General features: G+C 45.6%; 2 protein-coding genes across 2 annotated transcripts; both read left to right on the top strand.

Moving 5' to 3' along the window:
• The first annotated feature begins 747 nt into the window (after positions 1–747).
• On the top strand, positions 748–13,791 carry HCAR1 (hydroxycarboxylic acid receptor 1). Its single transcript, XM_082356002.1, has one exon. The coding sequence runs from the start codon at positions 10,334–10,336 to the stop codon at positions 11,339–11,341; it is 1,008 nt and encodes a 335-aa protein (XP_082212128.1). The 5' UTR covers positions 748–10,333; the 3' UTR covers positions 11,342–13,791.
• A 2,730-nt stretch (positions 13,792–16,521) lies between these two features.
• Positions 16,522–25,309, top strand: LOC309611442 (hydroxycarboxylic acid receptor 2). Its single transcript, XM_082355994.1, has one exon. The coding sequence runs from the start codon at positions 23,322–23,324 to the stop codon at positions 24,411–24,413; it is 1,092 nt and encodes a 363-aa protein (XP_082212120.1). The 5' UTR covers positions 16,522–23,321; the 3' UTR covers positions 24,414–25,309.
• The last annotated feature ends 502 nt before the right edge of the window (positions 25,310–25,811 follow it).

The raw sequence follows: 25,811 nt of genomic DNA, 5'->3' as shown, positions 1-25,811 counted from the left end.
CTTTCTGTCTCTATGATTTATATATTCTGAATGTTTCATGTAAATAGAATAATACATTACCTCTTATGTCTGGCTTCTTTCACTTAGAATGTTTTTGAGGTTCATGGACTCTGTAACATGAATCAGAACTTCATTCCTTTTTATGATGGAATAATACTTCATTGTGTGTTGATACCACAATTTGTTCATCTGTTCATGTGTTGATGAACATTTGAATTGTTTCTACCTGTATTATTCAGGGTTCTTCAGAGAAACAGAGCCAATAGGGTGTATATATATATACAGAGAGAGATTTATTTTAAGGAATTGGCTTATGCAACCGTGAAGACTGGTAAGTCGGCAGGGTAGGCTGGCAGGCTGGAGACCCAGGGAAGAGCCAATGTTGAGGTCAAGTCCAAAGGTCATTTGCAGGCAGAATTCCTTCTTGCTTGGGGGAGGTCAGTCTTCGTTCTAGTAAAGCCTTCAGCTTACTGGAAGAGGCCCACCCACATTATAGAGGGCACTCTGCTTTACTCAAAGTCCACCAATTTAAATGTTAATCTCAATGTAAAATAGCTAGCTAGTAGGAAGCAGCCGCATAGCACAGGGAGATCAGCTCAGTGCTTTGTGACCACCTAGAGGGGTGGGATAAGGAGGGTGGGGAGGAGATATGGGGATATATGTATATGTATAGCTGATTCACTTTGTTATAAAGCAGAAACTAACACACCATTGTAAAGCAATTATACGCCAATAAAGATGTTAAAAAAAAATGTTAATCCCTTCCAATAGACACCTTCAGAAAAACATCCAGCATAATGTTTGACCACATATATCTGGGCACCGTGGCCCAGCCATGATGACACAGAAAATAAACAATCATACCACCTTTTAGCTATTGTGACTAGTGCTGCTCTGAGCATTTGTGTACAAGTATTTGTTTGAGTCCTATTTTCAATTCTTTTGGGTATATACCTGGAGTGGAATTGCTGGGTCATATGGCAATTCTATGTTTAACTTTTTGAGGAACTGCCAAACTGTTTTCCACAGCGGCTGAGCCATTTTACATTTCCACCCAGCGACGTACAACAGCGTATACATTATTTTTTTAGCTTCCAAAAATGGGATTATTCAACACAAACTCCAGTGCATTTTTTGTGTTTTGGTGGGGGCCTGATCCAAAGGTAGTGTTGTACAAGTGAACGCTACTATTCTTTTTTAATAAGTACACAGAATTTTATTGAATGGAGACACCATAATTTATCTCATTCCCCACTGATACAGATTTAAGTTGCTTTCAACTTTATTTAACTTTTTATAATGAAAAATATATACAAACAGGGAGAATAGGACAATGAATATCCCTGTTCCCCTAATCCAGCCACAACAATAAAAAATTCGTAACCTCTGTTTTTCTATTTCTCTTCCCCTCTCCTGTTGGACTCCTTTGAATCACGTCCCAAATACCATGTAATTTCATCTACACATATTTCAGTATTTATTTCCAAAAGCTAAGGACTCTTGCTTTAAACATAACCAAAATACCCCATTATCACACCTACGATAATTAGCAAGAATTCCTTATTATCCTTAATTAGCCAGTCCTTGTTCAGATTTCCCCTAATGTCTCATACTTTTTAACAGCTGGAGTTGAGAGTACAAACAATTGGTTAATATATCTAGTTTATTTTTTTGGCCATGGTGCACGGCATGCTGGGTCTTAGTTCCCTGACTAGGAATCAACGGACAACGGACAACGGATTCATCTCCAAAATATATAAACAGCACATGCAGCTCAATATTAAAGAAACAAACACCCCAATCCAAAAATGGGCAGAAGACCTAAATAGACATCTCTCCAAAGAAGACATACAGATGGCCAAGAAGCACATGAAAAGCTGCTCAACATCACTAATTATTAGAGAAATGCAAATCAAAACTACAATGAGGTGTCACCTCACACCAGTTAGAACGGGCATCATCAGAAAATCTACAAACAACAAATGCTGGAGAGGGTGTGGAGAAAAGGGAACCCTCTTGCACTGTTGGTGGGAATGTAAATTGATACAGCCACTATGGAGAACAATATGGAGGTTCCTTAAGAAACTAAAAATAGAATTACCATATGACCCAGCAATCCCACTACTGGGCATATACCCAGAGAAAACCGTAATTCAGAAAGACACATGCACCCCAATGTTCACTGCAGCACTATTTACAATAGCCAGGTCATGGAAGCAACCTAAATGCCCATCGACAGAGGAATGAGTAAAGAAGATGTGGTACATATATACAATGGAATATTACTCAGCCATAAAAAGGAACGAAATTGGGTCATTTGTTGAGACGTGGATGGATCTAGAGACTGTCATACAGAGTGAAGTAAGTCAGAAAGAGAAAAACAAATATCGTATATTAATGCATGTATGTGGAACCTAGAAAAATGGTACAGATGAACTGGGTTTGCAGGGCAGAAGTTGAGACACAGATGTAGAGAACAAACGTATGGACACCAAGGGGGGAAAACTGCGGTGGGGTGGGGATGGTGGTGTGCTGAATTGGGTGATTGGGATTGACACGTATACAGTGAAGTGTATAAAATTGATGACTGATTAAAAAAAAGACTCATTTTGAAATGGTGAGGAACTTCTTTGTCAGCTTGTGTCAGGTCAGGGTAACTTCTCTTCTGATCACCCTGTGAAGCAATCCCCAGCTCTCTCCTTAACCTTCAGGCCCCTAGCTTTCTGCTGGGCTGTAGCAGGAAACAAAAAGAAAAATGTGATAAATCATTTACACCATAAATTCCGTCAGTAGTTCCTCCTCCCTTCCAGAGAGGGCATTTTGAAATAGTTTGGTAGAGAAAGGAACTCTGAGACTCAAACACTGACGTTGAAAAGGTCACTGTAGGGCTTCCCTGGTGGTGCAGTGGTTAAGAATCCGCCTGCCAATGCAGGGGACACGGGTTCGAGCCCTGGTCTGGGAAGATCCCACATGCTGCAGAGCAACTAAGCCCGTGCGCCACAACTACTGAACCTGCACTCTAGAGCCCGCGAGCCACAACTACTGAGCCCGCGTGCCACAACTACTGAGCCCGTGCGCCTGGACCCAACACAGCCAAAAAACAAACAAACAAATAAATAAATAAATAAATCTCTCCCAAAAAAAAAAAAAAAAAAAGTCACTGTAGGGGCTTCCTGGTGGTCCAGTGGTTAGGACTCTGTGCTTCCACTGCCAAGGGCCTGGGTTCAATGCCTGGTTGGGAAACTAAGATCCCACAAGCTGCTCAGCATAAATAAATAAATAAATAAAGGACTCTTTTTAAAAGAAAAAGAGAAGGTCACTGTAATGCATGGAGTGGTTACCCCTCAAAGATATGTCCACATCCTAAACCCCCAAAACTGTGAATATGACCTTATTTGGAAAAAGAGTCTTTGCAGTATTTAAGTTAGTGATCCTGAGATCATTTTGGATTATCTGGGCCCTAAATCCAATGACAAGTGTCCATAGAAGAGGTACACAGAGGAGAAGGCTATGTGACCATGGAGACAGAGATTGGAGTGATGCGGCCACAAGCCGAGGACTGCCAACAGTCCCCAGAAGCTGGAAGAGGCAAGGAACAAACCCTTCCCTCGAGCTTCTGGAGGGAGCACAGCGCTGCCGGCACCTTCATTTCAGAGTTCTAGTTTCCAGAACTGTGAGAGAATACATTTCTGTTGTTTTAAGCCACCAAGCTTGTGGTGATTTGTTCTAGTAGCCTCAGGAAGGTAACACAGCCACACACCAGGTCTCTGATTGGGAAAGGCGTTTTGGAGAAGCAGAGGCCCTGGATTTCTACCTGTGACATAATAAGAAATATATATGTTGGTCTCTGCCCCTGGTTCCCGACACAGAACTCCTAAATCCCTTGGAATTTCCGGGGTGACAGGATTGTCTCGTGTTCTAATGAGGTGACTTTTTTTTTTTTTTGCCATGCCTCGAAGCATGTGGGATCCTAGTTCCCCGACCAGGGATCGAACTCAAGCCCCCTGCAGTGGAAGCTCAGAGTCCTAACCACTGGACCGTCAGGGAAGTCCCATCTAATGAGGTGACTCTTAATGGACTGTTGGATGGGGGCTGGTTACCAGAAAGACCGAGCCATCATTAGAGGCTTGGAATTTTAGCCCTACCCCCCATTCTCCAGAAAAAGGAGAGGGCCTGGAAATGGAGTTAATGAGCGACCGTGCTTACATGATGAAGCCTCCACAAAAATCCCAATTCTATGAGGTTTGGGGAGCTTCTGGGTTGGTGAACACATTCATGAACCAGGAGGTCCCCAACCCCATGGGGACAGAAGCTCCTGCGCTCAAAACCCTTCCAGACCTCACCCTACATACCTTTCATCTGGCTGTTCTTCTCTTTATCACATCCTTCATTGTATAATAAACTGGTAAACATGACTGTTTCCCTGAGTTCTGTGCGCTGTTCTAGCATATGCTCGAATCTGAGGAGGGGTGTCATGGGAACCTCGAATTGCAGCCATGTCGGACATAAGTTGTAGGTATCTAGGGAACCCACAACTTGCAATTAGCATTCAAAGAGGGGGGCAGTCTCATGGGACCGAACCTTTAACCTCTGGGGTCTGGGCTAACTCTGGTTAGTGTCAGAGTTGAATCAAACTGTAGGATACCCAGTTGGTGTCACAGAGAATCGTGTGGCGCGGCGAAAAAAAAAAATCCCACACACCTGACATCGGAAGTGTTATGAGTGTGGCCGAGGTGCAGGAGTGAAAGAGACACACCAGGAGGAGTGTGAGTTCCTAACACACCGCCACACAGACACTCCCCCCTCCTGCCACCTGCCGGGCGGTCCCGCAGGGAATGTCCACTGCCTGCCCCTGTCCCGTACAAAGTGCCATGTTATCTCACAAAGCATCGGGGGAGGTGGCCCGGCAGGGTCCGAGAGCTCCAAGCTCACACCAGATCAGCCTGGCAGGTGTGGCTGCAAGTCCTTTCAACCTGCCCTTCCTGTGTCTCCTCAGAGCCAGGAGAAGAAGTAAACTACAGAGGCCTGTCGGGAGTCATTCGTGCACTAGTTCATTCGTTTACTCAGGACATACTTCTTGTGTGTCCCCTTGGTGCCAGGCTACAGTCTGGGCTTGCAGAGCTGAATCAGACCCAGCACTAGGCTTCATGGAGACAAGGGGCTGGGGGGAGACACACAGGTAAACTGTCACAGTCCTGCGTGGTCAGTGTGTGAGTGGCAGATATGGGCAGAGACGAGGGTTTAACCCAGACTAGAGAGGGAGAAACACAGGAGGCTTGGGGGCTGGAGGAAGAGGTATCCCCCGGACTCCCTGTGTGGTAGCCACAAACCACATGCGGCTCTTAGAATTTAAACTAATTAAAATTAAATAATATTGAAAATTCAGTGCCCACTAGCCCCAATTTCAAGCGCTCAAGAGCTGCATGTATATTACAGAACATTTCCATCATTGTATTTAGAAAATTCTAGTGGAAGCTGCTGAAGCCAACAAAAGAGGAGTTACCCAGCACTAGGAGGGAAGGGAAATGTGTTCCCAGAGGTCCCTATAAGACAGCCTTCGGACACTAAACACTGTTATGCCTCATGTTGGATGTTGAGGCCAGTTCCTATGGTGTCTTGAATTCCCTGCTAAGGACAATAGGGAAGCATGGGAGCATTCAGCTGGGTTGGTGGGTGACAGGTGACATCATCAGGTTTGAGTTTGGGGAGTGGGCTGGAGGAAGAGCACGACAGGAGGCAGGAGGACCCATCAGGAGGTGGTTGTTTCCTCTAGAAACTCGGACCAGCCAAAGTGGTAGCAGTGTGGAGACTTCCCTGGCGGTCCAGTGGGTAAGCCTCTGGGCTCCCAATGCAGGGGGCCCGGGTTCGATCCCTGGTCGGGGAATTAGACCACATGCATGCCACAACCAAGAGTCCACATGCTGCAACAGCCTAAATAAATATTTTAAAAAGTGGTAGTAGTGTGGGTGGAGAGAGATTTCGGGCGTATGATCTGTAGATGGGGAGGTGGCTAGCAAGGAAGAGGGAACCAAGCTATGGCTTGAGCTACTTGATGGATGGTTCTAACAGTTCCCTTTGTCTGATGTGAACTTTATTTTAAAAGTGTTCGTACTCAAGGGCTTCAGTTATCTGGGACACCACACTCCTTGATAACATTGTCCCTATGGCTCACCATGGAACACACTAGAAAGAGAAGTCATGGGCTCTGACCCTGCAGAATTCCCAGGTGACAGCAGTGGCCAGTACTGTGGCTCCAGGGTAGGCAGGAGAAGCGGAGGGGGGACACATATTAAAAGCCTGTTCCTTTTTCATCTCCTGCCTCCGATCCTTTACAACGTCACTCACTCAAAAATGGTTCCTCCAGGGCTTCCCTGGTGGCGCAGTGGTTAAGAATCTGCCTGCTAATGCAGGGGACACGGGTTTGAGCCCTGGTCCGGGAAGATCCTACATGCCACGGAGCAACTAAGCCCGTGCGCCACAACTACTGAAGCTCACTTGCCTACAGCCCGTGCTCCACAACAAGAGAAGCCACCGCAATGAGAAGCCCGCCCACCACAAGGAAGAGTAGCCCCTGCTCGCTGCAACTAGAGAAAGCCCGCGTGCAACAACAAAGACCCAACGCAGCCAAAAATAAATAAATAAATAAAATAAGTTAAAAAAAAAAAAAAGCTTCCTCCATAAGAACCTGCTATATAAAAAGAAAAAGAAAAAAAAGGTCCCCCCTGCCACTGAATTCAAGGTCCTCTGCAAAACAGCCCCACTCAGCGTGACCTGTTTTATTCCTTATGTTTCTGCAACAGACTCCAAATTCCAGACTCCTCGAACGTTCCTCAGATGCCCCTTCCACCTTACTTTTTCCATGCTCCTCATTTTCCGGAATGTCTGTTCCTTCTATTTCTGCCCCTAGAAATTTTAACAACTCTCCCTCATCCCCCCCACTCACAAAACTCCAATAAAACAGCTGTATTTTTTTCGAACACATATTAAAATAAAGTCATAGCTATAAAGTCAAAGTCCATATGGATATTACTCTCCATCATCTAAAATCATCTCACGTTATCATCTGTGGTGTGTCCACCACATTGTGGACAATATTGCCTTAAACCGCTTATTCAATTTGCTTTTCCTTTATTGTTATTTATGCTCTTGTCTTATTTCTCCTAGTAAACACTCAGCTCCAGACAGCAGGTAACATCCTCATTTTGGGGATCCTGAAGCATCTAGATAAAGTACCTCAGAGGTTCATTGAGTAACCATTTTTTTAATCAATAAAGCCTCTATTTTATTATTTATTTATTTATTTATTTATGGCCGTGCTGCATGGCATGTGGGATCTTAGTTCCCCGACCAGGGATCGAATCCGCTCCCCCTGCAGTGGAAACGTGGAGTCTTTACCGCTGGACCGCCAGGGAAGTTCCAAGCCTCTGTTTTATATCAGGCATTGTAATTGGTAGCTAGAAGTAAAAATCAGAACAGTAATGAAATTTGGCTTAAAGAAAATTTAAGACTTTTTTTTAGAGCAGTTTTAAGTTCACAGCAAAATTGAGGGGAAGACACAGAGATTTCCCACAAACCCTCCATCCCCACACATTCGCAGCCTCCCCTATTATCAGCAGTAGACTTTCAGAGAAAGAGAAACCTATCTTTTCTTCCTTAATCCTCTGCTAACTCTAGAGGGAGGAAGAGAGAGGGAGTGGGAGGTGATTCGACAAAACAGAAAGGTTGTGGAAAAAAAAGGCACGTGTTAGTCATTCGGGAAAAGGGAAACACTTGTGTTAGTGTTTACAAGAATCTCGACGGTATCTGCTAACCCAGAAGGAAGAATCTTTTCCATTAGTTGCAAAATCCAGCCTGATCATACTGAGGTAGCACTCAGGGTCACCCACCCAGCCTCATTTTGGGGCATTCCAGCCTACGGTAGTTTCCCCCCCATCAGTTAGCACATTCTTATAGAATCACAAAGGTCCACAGAGTGAAAGTGGCGGATACGTGCTCTGAGGAAAAGTAGGAGTTAATCATCAGATCCTTCTTCTAGGCCCTTACTGTCAAGAACATGGACTTTATTTCCAAGGACCTCTTGGATTGGTGAGGGAGCTAAATGTAGTTGTCTGGTGGACACGTTTATTTGTTAGAAGTTCAGAGACTCACAGGTAGGGTGGGAGGAGGAAAGTGACAGGAGAATGACACTGGAAAATTAGTTTGGGAACCATCTGTGAAGGGCCTTGTAGACCAACCCAAGGAACTTGACCTTTAACCTGGAGCAGAGGTGACAAACTTAAAATTCCACAGAGACCAGGCGTGTCGATGAGTGAAGCTGACCAGGTAACAGGGAGGGGTGAGGACTGTGGCAAAATGGGGATTCTCGCCTTGTCTCAAGGGTGCAGCTACTCTCAGCTTCAGCAGACTGTTACCAGGTAGGAATGGTTGGCCCAGTGTGACCAGATCTTCCAGTTTCCAAGAGAGGCTGGAAATCCAGGTGTGTTTTTGTTTTGTTTTGTTTTGTTTAATGAAAAAAAATATTTTTTTTATTTTTCAGCCATGCTGTGTGGCACATGAGATCTTAGTTTCCCGACCAGGGATCAAACCCAGGCCCCTTGCAGTGGAACCATGGAGTCTTAACCCCTGGACCGCCAGGGAAGTCCCTGGAAATCCAGGTTTTCATATGACAGTCCTAGGTTTTTAAAACATATGGGCCAAGTCAAACTGGTTCTCAAACCAGATACGGCTCACAGGCCACACAGCTATCACCTTGGCAGACTGAAGGGTTTTAAGGGGAAAAAGAAAAGATATGATCATATCTGTGCTTTAGAAAAAAATCACACTGTAGAGTGGGAGAGGCGTTACAGAAAATAGACTAGAGGCAAGGAGACTCAACTGTTTCAACAGGAGGGAGTTGACAATGATCCGTGCTAGGGTGGGGACAGGGGAGAAGGTTGTTGGGATGTTTGGAGTCCAGGATTCAGGGGGAAGAATTTAGCTTTCACCAGCTATCTGGAAGAAGGCATATTCCTCCTCTCCGTGCACGCCCTCCCCTCACCCTTTCCTAAACTGAAAGCTGAAAGGACGGACAGATCACCTCTAAAGCCAAAGGACAGGGAAGTTTAGCAAAGACTCTGGTCTTGGGAGCAGACTAATTTTACTAATGATCGTTTTTGAGATAAACTCCTTGACCAACTGCCCCAACTCTCATTCTCCCCCACCAATGGGCTCAGCACGTAATTAAAATTTAAAACTTATAGGGACTTCCCTGGCCATCCAGTGGTTAAGACTCAGCGCTTCCAACGCAGGGGGCACGGGTTTGATCCCTGGCTGGGGAGCTGAGATCCCTTGTGCCGTGCAGCCAAAAAAGAAAACAAACAAAAAAACCATACAGATCATGGCGCTCTGCTCTTTTGAGCAGCGGAATTTGGGAAACTCAGAGCCAAATCCTCTTTTGCTAACGGCAGAGGAAGGACCTGGCTCCCAAAGAGGCTGTTTCATGAATACGGACGTGAGAGGCGGCTTCAGATCCATTTCATGGTCTTGGTGGTGGTGCAACTGGTCACTCGGCTCCAAGGAAGAATGCAAAGGGTAGGAGGTGCCAATGGGGGAGAGGAGTGGCGACTCGCTTCAGAGAATTTTTCTAACAGCCAACAAGTGCTACATTAAGGATTTTTCTCCTCCGCAGATCCTTCCGATTTTTAAGTGCTGTGTTTTTGGGTCTGGCATAGGAAGTGGCCCTGAGGAGCTGCAGAGCTAAACCTCCCCTCCCTGGCACGGCCTGGGAGCACCCCACAGGATGAGGGAGAGGACAGCAGTCAGGCAAAGGTTAGGGAGGAAAGCGCAGGCAGAGACCCAGAACGGCTCCAGGAAATGTTTGTATTTCTCCACCGGGAGGGAGGACAAATAAGCTTTTTTTCATTCCTTCTGGGCAGCTTTGCTTATTCTCCAGCTAAGAGAGAGGCTGAAAATAAAAATCATTCTGGGACAGGACTCAACTACTCCTCTCCAGCATGAATCTCCTCGGACCTGCCAGCTGCTTCCCAGAAATGACAACTGCGTGAAATTACCTGCGTTTCAAAGCCCTGGGGTGCTACATGCTTCGGCTCTCAGGGAGACAGGCGGCTTGTGACCCACGCTCCAGAGAAAGGACCCCCCCACACCACCTCGAGCCTCCCATTTCCTGGCCGAAGTTTCTGTTCTCCGTGGAGTGGCTGCATCCATGTGCACGTGTGGTACCTGCGTCCCGGGGTGAAGAAGTTGGAAACGTAGCAGCTGGAGCATTCAGGTAAGCATCTGTGTTTTGGGGGGAGCTCCACAGCCCAACACACAGAACACTGGTCCTCTGTCCACCATGGAAAACGGGTCGTGCTGCCTCATCCAGGGGGACCCCATCTCCCAGGTGATGCCGCCACTGCTCATCCTGGCCTTCGTGCTGGGCGCCCTGGGCAACGGCATCGCCCTGTGTGGTTTCTGCTTTCACATGAAGACCTGGAAGCCGAGTACCATTTACCTTTTCAACTTGGCCGTGGCCGACTTCCTTCTCATGATCTGCCTGCCCTTTCGGACAGACTACTACCGCAGACACAGGCAATGGGCTTTCGAGGACATCCCTTGTCGGGTGGCACTCTTCATGCTGGCCATGAACAGGGCTGGGAGTATCGTCTTCCTCACGGTGGTGGCCGTGGACAGGTATTTCAAAGTGGTCCACCCCCACCATATGGTGAATGCCATCTCCAACCGGACTGCGGTTGGCATCGTCTGTGCCCTTTGGACCATGGTCATCCTGGGGACTCTGTATCTTTTGATGGAGAACCATCTGTGTGTGCAAGAGAAGACCGTAACTTGTGAGAGCTTCATCATGGAGTCGGCCAACGGCTGGCACGACGTCATGTTCCAGCTGGAGTTCTTCCTGCCCCTCAGCATCATCTTGTTCTGCTCCTTCAAGATCATTTGGAGTCTGAAGCGGAGGCAGCACCTGGCCAGGCAGACTCGGATGAAGAAGGCTACCCGGTTCATCATGGTGGTGGCGGTTGTGTTCATCACCTGCTACCTGCCCAGCGTGTCGGCCAGACTATATTTCCTCTGGACGGTGCCTACCAGCGCCTGCGATCCCTCTGTCCACGTAGCCCTCCACGTCACCCTCAGCTTCACCTACGTGAACAGCATGCTGGACCCCCTGGTGTATTATTTTTCAAGTCCCTCGTTCCCCAAATTTTACTCCAAGCTCAAAATCCACAGTTTGAGACCTAAGCGTCCAGGACACTCCAAGAGGCCAGAAGAGGTGTCCATTTCAAACCTTTGTTGCAAGAGTTGCATCAGTGTGGCAAATAGCTTCCAAAGCCAATCCGATGTGCAGTGAGATCTCCAAATGTGATGGATGGCACCAGAACAGACAGATGGACAAAATCAAGGAAGACCCATGGGCGACTTAGAAATAATTCATGCTGAGGGGTGGAGAGCTTTGAAAATGCCATTCTTTCTTAGCTGTATCCTCCTCACTCTGTTAGGTACGAAATTCAGATCACTATGTCTTTTTGGAAGGTTCCAGTTGAGAAGTGAGTCGGTTGCATTTATATGATTTGATTCCAATGACAGGGGCGTGTGTGTGTGTGTGTGTGTGTGTGTGTGTGTGTGTGTTGGGTGGTGGGTTGGGAAGAGCTTGGCTCCTGTGTATTTTTAAATGGCTGAGTTAATAGGTACTAATGTTTAAACCCATCATGTTCTCTCTCTGGGGGAGTTAGTGAATTTAATAACCTATCCTCTGACCTTAAATTCTTACCTGTCTTGGAAAATAGAAACTAGTGTAAGTCAATATTTTTATTTCAGGGGGAGTGAGGCTTTAGACTGGGAAGTCTCGACCCCGATGATTTTCATCTTCCTGGGGCCCCTCTGTACTTTTCTGACTTCTCAGGAACCCAAGAAAAATGACAGCCAAACAATCTGCTCCCACCTTCTTGGAGCTCCACGTTTATCTGCAAGTCTTTGCATTTCAAAGAAAGTACTGAAGGATATGTTTATTCCAGTGGGAATTTTCCAGTGGGAGCTGAGTGCTTGAAAAAATCCCATTAGCCTTTGGGAAGTGCTGAGTCTGGCGTAACTGCTTTGGCTGCTTGTTATGTGACTATGAGTTTGAATTATTCAATCACTCATTTTCCACGTATTTCCTGAATTAATATTCTGTGCCAGGTACTGTGTTAATGTCCCTTTTACCTGGACGGTCCTTAGTCAACTTGTGTGTGGCGGGGTGGGAGGCGTGTGTGTAGCAAGCAAACAGAAGTTAATGAAGTTCACCCTTTCAATGACTATAGTTTCTAGACCTGTTCTCTGCAAACACCAGTGTTGTCCTCTTATTGTAGGATTCCATACAAACACGAAAGGGAGGAAAGGGTAGTATCCCTTACACACATGAATTTCCCAAATATGTCCATGGGACCCTCAAAACTAGATGATTGTATGAATGACATGCTGCCCCTGCCCTGGATTAGGGGGAAAGATTCCAAGCCAACCTTAGCTCCGTTCTCAAGCCACGAAGTGGTGAAAGTGTTCCTGGCTCCTTTATTTACACTTTCTCAAATTCCCAGGGGACTCTCTGCAGTTAAGGCCCTTACCAGCTTTTCATTCTTTAGCCTTGAAAAATCCCGCTAGGCTGTTCCTATTAATTCCTTTTTCAGGGGCACTGCACAGCCCAGGCATGGGCTGTAGAAAGCTCAAATCACAGCTCAACTGCTTATGATGTGTGATCTAGGGACAGATTTTTTTTCCTTCGGCTGCACCGCGGCATGCGGAATCTTAGTTCTCTGACCAGAGATCAAACCCATGCCCCCTGCAGTGGAAGCTCGGAGACCTAACCACTGGACCACTAGGGAATTCCCTGGGGCAAGAGTTTACCTAACCACGTTTAGTTTCAATTTCCTCATCTGTCAAATAGGGGTAACAATAACGTTGACATCAGAAGGTCATTGGGTGGATTCATTGAATGTAGGATCCTGAAGCACAGGGACTTTGTTTACTATTATATACCCAGAGCCTAGAGGCATGCCTGCACATAGTAGGTGCTCAGTAAATATTTGAATGAATAAATAAGTGCATGTAAAACATTAAGCGCAGTGTCTGGCATAATATAGTGCATAATATTATGACGTATTACATTAACACACTCTACATATAAAGAAACTGAGGCACAGAAGCAATTTCCCCTGGGGTTCAGAGCCCGTAAGTAGCTGCTCTGTTGTGACTACTTGAGTTCCCTGCCTCCCTAGCTTCCAGGGGAGAAGTGAAAGCAAGGATTCTTATCAGCATCAAAGAACCATATATCCTCTTGATAGAAATCTGTGAAAACCCCACACTTCTGCTTTAAATTCTATTCTTAGTTCATTCTTTCCTGGGCTGCCCCCTTGTTGCTTCATCTTAATAAAAACGGATTCCAAAAGAAAGTCTGCGTCCTGTGTGTGATCCTATGTTAAAAGATTCATGAGGGGCTAAAGACGCAGATGTAGAGAATGGACTTGAGGACATGGGGAGGAGGAAGGGTAAGCTGTGACAAAGTGAGAGAGTGGCATGGACTTACATATACTACCAAATGTAAAATAGATAGCTAGTGGGAAGCAGCCACATAGCACAGGGAGATCAGCTCGGTGCTTTGTGACCACCTAGAGGGGTGGGATAGGGAGGGTGGGAGGGAGACGCAAGAGGGAGGAGATATGGGGATATATGTAAATGTATAGCTGATTCACTATGTTATAAAGCAGAAACTAACACACAATTGTAAAGCAATTATACTCCAATAAAGATGTTAAAAAAAAAAAAAAAGATTCATGAGACTTTACCCTCCAAGGAAAGAAATCCAAAAAAATCCAGAAGCACACGGTAGGCTGAGGTTCTCACTAAAAAACAGCAAAAACAAACGAAAACAAAAATCAAATCCCCAACTGAAACAAGAGGGAAGGGGGCAGGGCACAACCTTTGAAAGGATGACAGTAGCCCAAGGATATGACATACACTGATTAGAACCAAATGGGTCCAAGATGGCGCACAAGTCAACTTCCGCTAGACCTTGAGCCTCAGTATACGCTCACTGTAACACATCAGCAAGCTAAATGACACACCCACAGGCACCATGACAGTTCCAAGATGACCATAAGGATCAAAAAGTGGGTGGTGGCCCAACTCCTGGAAATTCCTGCCCCTTCCCAAAATAGCTGGAATACTCCTCCCACTCATTAGCCTATGAAATTACCCACCCCTATAAAAACTGACAACCCCATACCCTGTTGCCTTTCTCACTTTCTGAGGTGGCCTACACTCTGTCTGTGGAGCGTGTTTCTCTCTAAATGAATCCATTTCTTACCTATCACTTTGTCTCTCACTGAATTCTTTCTGCGATGAGACATCAAGAACCTGAGCTTCATTAAGTCCTGAAACCAGGTGTGTGATCTCAGTTGGAAGACTGTGGGTTTTGGCTGGGTTCGAATCCCGGCACAAGGGTTCATGTCCCAATCTGAGGTGCACCGTTTCACAACCACAGTCTTGACTCTGGTTTTGCTTCTCTTTTTTAAAATTCATAGAATGTGATGAAACAAATGTTATCAAGAAGTGTTCAGAATTGTAAGGAAGAGTCATATAGCTTTGTTGACAAAGTTTTGTTTAAACTACCTGGAATAGGAAAATGTCATCAATTTAAAAGAAATATTGTGTCCTCTGACTCAGGGTCTTTCAGGAAAGTCACATAAAAGTAAGAAGGGATAGTAGACCATTATTATTCAGGAATTGTATGGAAAAAATAAGAGGTACCTTTTATTGGTGCTGACAACATAAAAATTTAGGTTCTGGTCTATTCTCAGAATGGGTTTCCTTACCCTTTCCGACAACTGACATGGTTAAGGTGGTGTCTGAGGTCACCAGTGTGCAGGGGCTGCTTGGATGGGATTAGAACTCTGGGCACAAGGGGTTGAGCCATTTATTAAAGGTTCCCCAGCAAGGTGGGGGAAGTGACCACACTGCAATGCACAGTCTCAGCTTGCTGCTTTCTGGGCCTTCGAATCCACAGAGGTTTCCAATATTACTCAAGACTCCATCATCCCAGTGAGTACCTAAATGGCTTCAGGATCAGCTACATATTGATCATCTGCAGGGCCCAGTTCAAGGTGAAAATGCAAGGTCCCTCATTCAAAAAGAATTAAGAATTTCAAGATGGTGACAGCAGGGCGTTAAACTAAACACAGGACCCTTCTGAACTCATCCATGAAGCTGGGGCCATACGTTTTATGTACAGAGAGGCTGAGATGGAGCTAAATAAACAGATGGGCTTACATATGGGCTTAATCTCTACTCAGCTTCCAGCGATGATACACTTGCAGTGAGAAGGGGGTCAATATTTTCTTCCTTGTAAAGATTCATTCAGTCATTCATTCCCTCTTTCAAGGAACATTTATTAGGCACCAGCTCTGTACCAGGCACAGTAAAAACAAAAAAAAAAACATAGCCCCTCACCCCATGGGTTCCATTGTAGAAACCAAGGAAAAAGTAAATTTACCATTCAGGGCAACTGCAGTGAAAGTGGTAAACTTAGGGTTCTACAGGAGAACCCAGGGGCCCTTAATCCTGGCTTAGGGGGTGAGGGAAGGCTTCTCAGAGGAAGTGACTTGTGAACTTAGCCCTGAAGGATGGAGAAGAGGCAACCAGATTGAAACCTAACAGGACCCTATAGGGCTCCCAGGCGTGGAGGCCTTTTTGTCCCCCATTTCTTGTAGGCAAGACTCCAGCCTCCATGACCTTCCCTGAGTTCCAAAGGGCAGATTAGAACAGTTGCTATTCAAGGGGGGGAGCAGCCAGGAAACCACTTGAGGCAAGATTAAAGGGACTAGAAAAGCTCATCAAGATTAGGAGACCAGGGACTTCCCTGGTGGCGCAGTGGTTAAGAATCCTGGGGCTTCCCTGGTGGCGCAGTGGTTGAGAGTCTGCCTGCCAATGCAGGGGACACGGGTCCGAGCCCTGGTCTGGGAGGATCCCACATGCCGCGGAGCAACTGGGCCCGTGAGCCACAACTACTGAGCCTGCGCGTCTGGAGCCTGTGCTCCGCAACGAGAGAGGCCGCGATAGTGAGAGGCCCGCGCACCACGATGAAGAGTGGCCCCCGCTTGCCACAACTAGAGAAAGCCCTCGCACAGAAATGAAGACCCAACAACCCAACACAGCCATAAATAAATAAAAATAAAATAAATTAAAAAAAAAAAAAAAAAAAGAATCCTGCTGCCAGTGCAGTGGACATGGGTCCGAGCCCTGGTCTGGGAAGATCCCACATGCCACGGAGCAGCTAAGCCCGTGCACCACAACTACTGAGGCTGTGCTCTAGAGCCTGCGAGCCACAACTATTGAGCCTGAGTGCCACAACTACTGAAGCCCGCACACCTAGAGCCCATGCTCTGCAACAAGAGAAGCCACCCAATGAGAAGCCAGAGAACCGCAACTAAGAGTAGCCCCCCGCTCGCCGCAACTAGAGAAAAGCCCGAGCTCAGCAACAAAGACCCAAGGCAGCCAAAAATAAAAATAAATTTTAAAAAAAAAGGATTAGGAGGCCAACCACCTGAGATCCTGCACACACCCTAATCTTGTCAGCAACCCCACCCTTTTCAAATTTTGCAGAAGAAAGAAGAATGCAAGACTGTTACTGTCTTGATCCTTGTCACATACCCCTGACCATAAGCCCCAACTATAACACCTCTCCCTATTCCCCAGGGAGGGGAGCACAGTTCTTGAGGCTCTAGCCTACTGTATTCCCTCTTTGCCTGGCAAAAAAATAAAGCCACTCTTTCTTTCTCCTCCATAACTCTGTCTCTGTATTTCTGTTCGGCATCGGTGCACAGAGAGTCAAGATTTTGGCATCAAGATGACTCAGTGGGGAAAGGTGTTCCAGTTAGAGAGGAGAGAGATGAGAACGCAGATTGTTTGGGAACTGCAGGAAGATCAATGGGACAGGAACGAAAAGTCCAGGCTGGGCTACAACAACCTGGTAAGAGGTGAAGCCCTGAGATCCACCCAGGTGAGAAGGGTCTGCTCACAATCTTTCTTGATAGAAGATTTGTGAATAGCCTTGCAGACCCCTTTCTTTCTAAACAGGAATTACGTTTATTTAATCACAGAGGCATACATGTTTTTGTTCAAAACTCAAGGAACACACAAGTATGTAAAGTAAGAAGTAAGTCTTCCTTTCATTCCTCTTAATCTCATTTTCTAGAGGTGATGACTTTTTTTTTTTGGCCATGCCCATGCGGCACGCAGGGATTTTTGCTCCCAGACCAGGGATTGAACCCCTGCCCACTGCAGTGGAAGTGCGGAGTCTTAACCACTGGACCGCCAGGGAAGTCCCGAGATGATAACTTTTAACATTTGGGCTATATACACTCATGCACAAAACTAATGAATCTTTAGTTTTGCTAAAGCAAGATAGTTAGATAGATAGATAGATACATAGATAGATGATAGATAGATAGATAGATAGATAATTTTTGCAAGGTACTCTTACCAGGAATATCTTCCTATATCAGAACAGAGATCAAGCTCCTTGTTTTTAACTATATTTCATTGTATAAATGGACCACATGTAGTTTATTTAACCAATGACCTTTTAATAGACATTTAAGTTATTTCCAATTTTCCTCTATTGCCGCCATCCTATGGTGAACATTCTGAATGATATATCTTTGGGTAAATGTGCCAGAGGTTTTAGAAGATAGATTCTTAGACATGGCATTGTTCAGTCAAAGGACAGGCATATTGAGTGAGGTAGTGTGCACAGTGGCTGAGAGAATAGCCCCTGGAGCCACACTGTGTGGGTTCAAATCCTATCTCCTTTCCTTACTAGCTGTGTGACCTCGTGCAAGTTACTTAACCTCTCACTGCTTTGTTTTTCTTGTCTGTAAACGAATAATACCTATCCCTTAAGGATGTTCTAAGCACTAAACAAGTTTAGCTTATAAAGCACCTACACTAGTGCCCAAATGGAGTAGCTCTATTTCTATTAACCCTTATTATTATCTTGTATTAGTTCTTATTATATTAGCTTTTATTATAACCTTGATAGATACCATCAAATCACCCAACAAAAAGGCTGAACCAACTTAGACTCCCACCGACAGTGTATGAGAAAGACTTCTTCCACGCCCTTGCCAGCAGGCCCTTGTTTGGTTGCTTTAATAAGCATTTTTCTCCGTCTTTTTCAAAAACGAAACAAAAACAAAAACCTTTACTCCTTTAAAGTGGTGAAGTCCAATTTATCATTTTTTTTTGCTTGTTTGTGTGTTTGGTGTTGTACCTAGGAAGGCTTTGCCTAAGCCAAGGTCATGACGACTTACTCTTAGGTTTTCTTCTAAGAGTTTTATGTCTTACATTTAGGTCTGTAATCCATTCTGAGTTCATTCTTGTGTACGGTTCAAGGAAGGGATCCAACTTCATTCTTTTGCCTATTCAGTCATCCAGCAGCATTTATTAAAAAGATGATTCTTTCTCCCATGGATTTGTTTTAGCACCCTTGTTATAAAATCAGCTGACCATAAATGCAAGAGTTTATTTCTGGACTCTCAATCCTGCTCTATTGATCTATATATCTATCCTTATGCCAGAACCACACCGTCTTGTTTACTGTAGTTTTTTTTTTTTTAATTAATTTATTATTTATTTATTTTTGGTTGCATTGGGTCTTTGTTGCCGTGCGCGGGCTTTCTCTAGTTGCGACTAGCGGGGGCTACTCTTCATTGAGGTGCGTGGGCTTCTCATTGCCGTGGCTTCTCTTGTTGTGGAGCACGGGCTCTAGGTGCGCGGGCTTCAGTAGTTGTAGCACGTGGGCTCAGTAGTTGTGTCACGCGGTCTCTGGAGCGCAGGCTAAGTAGTTGTGGCGCACGGGCTTAGCTGCTCCATGGCATGTGGGATCTTCCCGGACCAGGGCTAGAACCCATATCCCCTGCGTTGGCAGGCTGGTTCTTCACCACTGTGCCGCCAGGGAAGCCCCTTGATTACTGTAGTTTTGCAGTAAGTTTTTAAATTGGGAAATGTGAATTCTCCAACTTTGTTCTTCTTTTTCAAGATTATTTGGTTATTCTGGTTTGCCCTTAGGTTTTTTGCAATAAATTTAACACCACGTTTCAAAACCCTGAAATACCCTTCTCCTTTCTTTTAATGTCTCTGTTAGTCAGTATCACCAGCTTCCTCTGCCCCCTTACTTCCCAATTTCTCCTACTTCATCTTCTTCACTAGTGGTCCAAAGGTCTCTCATTTCCCAAATGTCCCAACTCAATGTCATTTACTACCTGCAGAGGCAAGTCTCCCCAAACATCACCAATGAACTGTGCCTCCTGAAGCCACAGCCTTATGTGGCCCTCCCCGTGGAATATGGACTGGCGTGGTGACTCGCCTTAGCCAGTAGAATGTGGTGGAGGTGATGCTCTGGGATTTCCGAGCCTGGGCGTTCAGAAGGTCTGCCTGTGTGCTTTCGGAAGTGTTGAGTAGCCTCGTAAGAAGTCCAGCGCACTCAGTGGAAAGAATATGTGAAGAGGCTGTGTGCAGATGGCATATAGAGAGACACAGACCATATGAAGAGGGAGAGAAGCCCACGCATCCCAAATGGCCTGCGTGAGCCTCCCTGCCATCTAAGAGACCCCAAACAAGGACCAACCAGCTGAGCCCGGTCAACCCATAGAACCATGAGAGATAATACAATGGTGATTGTTTTAAGCCACTGAATTTTGTGGTGGTTTGTGACACAGCAATAGATAACTAAAACAGAGACCCCAGCTACGTTCAAAGACAAACAGTGAGAGTGCCGAATTCTAACCACTAGACCACCAGGGACGGATGGATAAACAAGGTCCCACTGTATAGCACAGGGAACTATATTCAATATCCTGTGATAAACCATAATGGAAAAGAACATGAAAAAGAATATATAGATGTGTATAACTGAGTCACTTTGTTATAAAGCAGAAATTAAACACAACATTATAAATCAACTATACTTCAATTAAAAAAAAAAAAGGCAAACAGTGAATTAACGTCTCTGGGGTTTCTGATCTGTAAAATGGAGATGGTGATCATAATAGGACATCTCACAGGGGTTTTGAGAGGATTAAATGAGATCACGTAGGCACATCTCTTAGCATGCCTGGCACAAAGCAAGCATTTGATAAAGGACAGCTATTGTTATTTTTAATTTTAAAAAGTAGTTCCATCCCTTTCAGGAGCACATTCCAGTTGTAATAAGAGAACTAGGCAGGGAGATTCGAGTTAATTGTGAAAGTCACAAATGTTAAATGGAGTTTCCCCCCAGCTCGGTAGAATCACTGCCTGAGCTGTTGAAATGATTCACTGGAACAAGTTTCTGTACAACTCATGCACTAGTAAGAAAAAAAATAAATACATAAAAAAAGGACAGGAGCAAGACAAAACATGCCCACAGCACAATCGGAAGACAGGAAATTCCATAGCAGGGCCAGAATCCAGGGCAGCTGGGATTGACATTCTGTCTGAGTAGTTGTGGACCTGGGTTTAGAATCCTAGGGTGTGAGAACTGGCAAGAAGCTGGAAGATGGTCTCATCCCCCACTTTATACATGAGGAAGCTCAGGGGTTAAGAGGTTTCACGGCTAATGATGGAGTGAGAAAAAAGCATCCAGGGCCTCCAATTTCTCTCTTTTTTTCAAACGTAACAGTATCTATTGTTGTTCTTTCCTAATTTCATCCATGGTATTGGTTTTTTTTTTTGTTTTCATTTTTTAAGATTTTTTTGATGTGGACCATTTTTAAAGTCTTTATTGAATTTGTTATAATATTGCTTCTGTTTTATGTTGTGGTTTTTTGGCCGCGAGGCACATGGAATCTTAGCTCCCCGACCAGGGATGGAACCCGCACCCCCTGCATTGGAAGGCGAAGTCTTAACCGCTGGACTGCCAGGGAAGTCCCCCATGACTTTTTTTTTCTTTTTAAAAAGCAAATATTGGGCTTCTCTGGTGGCGCAGTGGTTAAGAATCCGCCTGCCAATGCAGGGGACACGGGTTCAAGCCCTTGTCCGGAAAGATCGCACATGCCGCGGAGCAATGAAGCCCGTGGGTCACAACTACTGAGCCTGTGAGCCACAACCATCGAAGCCCATGTGCCTAGAGCCTGTGTTCCGCAACAAGAGGAGCCACCGCAATAAGTCCACACACTGCAACGAAGAGTAGCCCTGCTCGCCACAACTAGAGAAAGCCCACACTCAGCAATGAAGACCCAATGCAGCCAAAAAAAAGGACATGTTATGAAATCGTAAAACTTAGAAAGGGAGGATCCCTTGCAAATTCCAGCTCCCCAAAATAACTATCGTGAATCATCAGGTTTTCTGACTCTTAGCTGATAAAGGCACTTAGGGTTTACTTTAGGGTTACTTAGGGTTACTTTATGAACGTCATTGACAAGTCCACATGCATCCAATAAGGGAGCAGGATATTCACAGGCAGCAAGGATGGGAAGCAAATACTAGTCATTTCACTAGAGTCTAACTACAGCCACATAATGTGACCTCAATCCAGTACAGCCTTCTAGAAGGGGCAATAATATAATAAGAGGGAGTGTAGTGTAATGGTTAGGGACACAGGCCTTGAAGCCAGGGCCAGATTCAAATCTTATTAGCTGTGTAGCCTTGAATAGATGACCAACCTCTCTGAGCTTCATCATTTTGAAATTGGAATCAGTAACAGTCCCTACCACATGGACTGCAGTCAAGGGAAAACAAGATAATGTATTTCAGATAATGATGGGATTTCCCTGGCAGTCCAGTGGTTAAGACTCCGAGCTTCCACTGCGGGGGGCACAGGTTCAATCCCTGGTCGGGGAACTAAGATCCTGCATGCCGAGCCGCGCAGCCAAATAAATAAATAAATAAAAATAAAGCACTGAGCATGGCGTCTGGCACAAAGGAAGCTCTCCCTAATGGGGGTGCCAACATCATCTTCATCATCGTCTTCATCATCAAGTGCCACTGCTTCCTGTGTGAGTCTAACATTAGATCATCCTGACTGCCGTTTCCTGGGAGGAGTCTACAAACCCCTATCGTGGAACCTGGGTGTGAAACTAAAGAAGCAGATGTCCTACTTCTCACTCAAAGTAGAAGCAACACAACTCAGAACCTCTTGCACGGCAAGAATTCATCTGACCAAAATATTACAGGGTGGAAATGTTCTGTAGTGTTACACCCAATTATACTGAAAAGCAAAGAAATGATGTGTGAAACGATGACCTGCTGCAAGGCAGAGGTCAAAGTCTTTTTACATTCTCTAAGTTTAATTTCCCAAAAATGGGGGCTTTTAAAATATCACGTGCATCATGGGGGAGGTTGTGTGCGTGTGGGGACAGCTGGTATACCGCTGGTATATATACGCTCTGTACTTTCCACTCAGCTTTGCTGGGAACCTAAACCTGCTCTAAAAAATAAAGCTTATTAATTTTAGTAAGTCACGTGCTCAACAATAAATTACTTACTTGAGCAAGAAGGCATCTCAAAATCTAACACAAACAAAGAAAAAAAACTAACTTATTGTAACATACCACTGGCAATCCAAACTGGGTTCAAGTTTTCAAGCATCTTATGCAATGGCATGCTGCTCTCAAATAGCTTTTTTTCCCCTTAGCTGGGGATTAATTGCAGTGTTCTGGTGTAGAAAAGCAACCCATGTTTTACAAAGAAGATGGCACGGAAACATCAAATGCAACACATCTGTCCTCATAAAATACTAGACAATTACTGTCCTCTCGGCCTTTCCAAAAAAAAAAAAAAAAATCATACACACGCTACTGTTTCTTAAAACATAAGCCTGTTAATATTCCATGCTAATTCTTCACGTTTCTGTTGAGCACAGTAAATTATTATTGCTGTTGTTGTTTTGTTCATTATGCAAGGCAACCGCATGACAGTGAATTAATTCTCCCATGTTAAGTATTCAATATGCAGGCACACAGCCTTCCACATTTCAGTCTGCTTGAATTATGTCATGTCATAATTCACAATGACAGTCTGCTTGGCCAAACGTATTCTTTACATTTAGAAAATTTTGTGGGTTCTTATATGCCCGGGGGATTTTTTTTTTTTTGTTATTTGTTTATGCAAATAGCAGGTTGCATAAGAGCCTTGCTGGCTTTTTTTTTTTTTTTTTTTTAAAGCGATTTCGTAGTTTCCTGGTAACCATTCAGTCATCTATTTCAACACCCTGACATGACATAAAGGCGAGTGATGAACCACAGGTTCGCCACTCAGACCCACATCTTGTTCCCTGAGCGTTCGCTAGGTGAGGCGCTCCCTAAGACCAACGCGATTCACTCATGAACCCGTCCCACCCGCAGAATCATTTTCTGGAAATAGGCAAGAAGAACTGCTGTGTGTTCCGGGATGATTTCATTGCCAAGGTGCTGCCGCCGGTGGTGGGGCTGGAGTTTGTGTTCGGGCTCCTGGGCAATGGCCTTGCCCTGTGGGTTTTCTGCTTCCACCTCAAGTCCTGGAAAGCCAGCCGGGTGTTTCTGTTCAACTTGGCCGTGGCTGACTTTCTCCTGATCATCTGCCTGCCTTTCCTGACCGACAACTACGTGAGGAAATGGGACTGGAGGTTTGGGGAGGTCCCGTGCCGGATGATGCTCTTCATGCTGGCCATGAACCGCCAGGGCAGCATCATCTTCCTCACGGTGGTGGCCGTGGACAGGTACTTCCGAGTGGTCCATCCCCATCACGCGCTGAACAAGATCTCCAATCGGACGGCGGCCCTCATCTCCTGCCTCCTGTGGGGCGTCACCATCGGCCTGACGATCCACCTCCTGTACAAAACGATGCTGATCAGGAATCGCAACTCGAATCTGTGCAGTAGCTTCAACATCTGCCACACTTTCCGCTGGCACGACGCCATGTTCCTCCTGGAGTTCTTCCTGCCCCTGGGCATCATCCTGTTCTGCTCGGCCAGAATCATCTGGAGCCTGCGGCAGCGACAAATGAACAAGCACGCCAAGATCAAGAGGGCCATCAACTTCATCATGGTGGTGGCCATCGTCTTCATCATCTGCTTCCTGCCCAGTGTGGCCGCACGCATACGCATTTTCTGGCTCCTGCACACCACTGGTACAAAGAACTGTGACGCCTATCGCTCGGTTGACCTGGCTTTTTATATCACCCTCAGCTTCACCTACATGAACAGCATGCTGGACCCTTTGGTGTATTACTTCTCCAGCCCATCTTTCCCCAACTTCTTCTCCGCCTTGATCAACCGCTGCCTGCGGAGGAAGGTGCCGGATGAGTCCGAGAATAACCGCAGCACAAGTGTCGAGCTCACGGGGGATCCGAGTGCTACCAAGAACGTTCCTGACACTTTAATGGCCAATCCCAGTGAGCCTCAGAGCCCCTCTTATCTGACTCCAGCCTCTCCTTAAAATAACCAAGCCAAGAAGGGAGATGATCATCAAGGACCAAGATCTCTGGAGAAGCAGTTGGGCTGGTACACAGAGTAACATCATGAGCCTTGGCCTGTGGTTTCCCAGAACTTCCAGATCCAGAGAATCCGATTTAGAGAATTGGTCTGGCAGCATGGGCTGCTTGGTTGCAGCGTGTCTCCCCCGGGATCTTGGGGGAACGGAGGAAGAAGCTTCTAGGCGTCTGAAACTTCTGTTCAATCTTGGACACTCGCAGAACTGAAGATGGCAAAACTGTCCACATTTCTGCTGCTGGAGAGTTGGAGCCACAGAGATGCCCACTGGCACCTGTGACTCGCTGGCCTCTTTCCTTCACCTGCCTGAGACTTGGATGGTTCTCAGCTCCTGGGGTGACGCCTAGCCTGTTTGTGGGCTCCCACTGGGATAAGGAAAGCTAAGTGATTGGAGGGGAATTATTGCTCCTGGAGGGAGCACAGGCAAGCCAGGAGGTCACCTGGGTTCCGTGGGACCAATCCATCTTTCAGCTACGCTTTAGCAGAAATGGACCAGACAGAAACTCATGAGCTCTGGTTAATATCTGAGTTTCCAGTGCTGGTAAGGAGGGGATTTGCCCCAGGAGGGAATGAGCAAAACAGTGTTAGTAAGGGAAAGGAAATGGCATTTATGTTACAACCTGCAAGGAATCCATTCCTCTCTTGTTTACACTAATTTGAAGGTTGAACTGTTATAAAGACTTCAGGGAGAGAGCTGCTTGCCACCTCTGTTTGCTTTTATCACTAAAAGGGAAATGCTGCCTAATGGTTAGAGGGGGGAAAGCTTCCTCCTGGTTCATTTGCTTGTGTTTCTGTACTTATAAGAAATCTACCACTTCAATAAACTTTGATATGAGACACACAGTCTGGTGTTGCATGTGTCTGGGTGATGGTTCACAGACATGGACTCCTTACTTAAGTGGAGAACTTTATGGGCGGTTAACCCATAAAATTTTCAACCAGGTGGCCCTGGTAGAAAAACACCACATACTGTAAAGTAAGAAAAGGATGTGGGCTCTGAGCTGCACCATGAGATAGTTAAGTAAAAATTTCACATGCATTCGAACAAAGATGGGAGAGAGCTGGGAAAAGTAAAAACAATTTAAATCAGAAGGGTAGTACAGACAGGATTGCAAGAGCACTTTGTTTTATTTAGGGCTTGGTGAATGCTGCTATGAGTATTTGTGCATTAAAAAAGGAATCCAGCCAGACTGGGGGAAGAGAGAACTTCCTGTGGAATGGTTTCAGTTCCCAATTCTGGGATGGAAAGGAGACGTACTGGTTTGAGTCTGTGATCGGTCCAAGTTTCTGTTACGCTTTCACTTCCACTCATTAGTTCTTTAGCAAGATGAGGCTTGCTTTGGCA

Source organism: Balaenoptera borealis, assembly GCF_965194805.1.
Source record: "Balaenoptera borealis genome assembly, chromosome: 14".
Classification (NCBI taxonomy): domain Eukaryota; kingdom Metazoa; phylum Chordata; class Mammalia; order Artiodactyla; family Balaenopteridae; genus Balaenoptera; species Balaenoptera borealis.
The sequence above is the reverse complement of the archived record's forward strand: the minus strand, read 5'-3'. Positions and strand labels throughout refer to the sequence as shown.

Coding starts and splice junctions, on each gene's coding strand:
- HCAR1 (XM_082356002.1), top strand. CDS start 10,334: ATGGAAAACGGGTCGTGCTGCCTCATCCAGGGGGACCCCATCTCCCAG.
- LOC309611442 (XM_082355994.1), top strand. CDS start 23,322: ATGAACCCGTCCCACCCGCAGAATCATTTTCTGGAAATAGGCAAGAAG.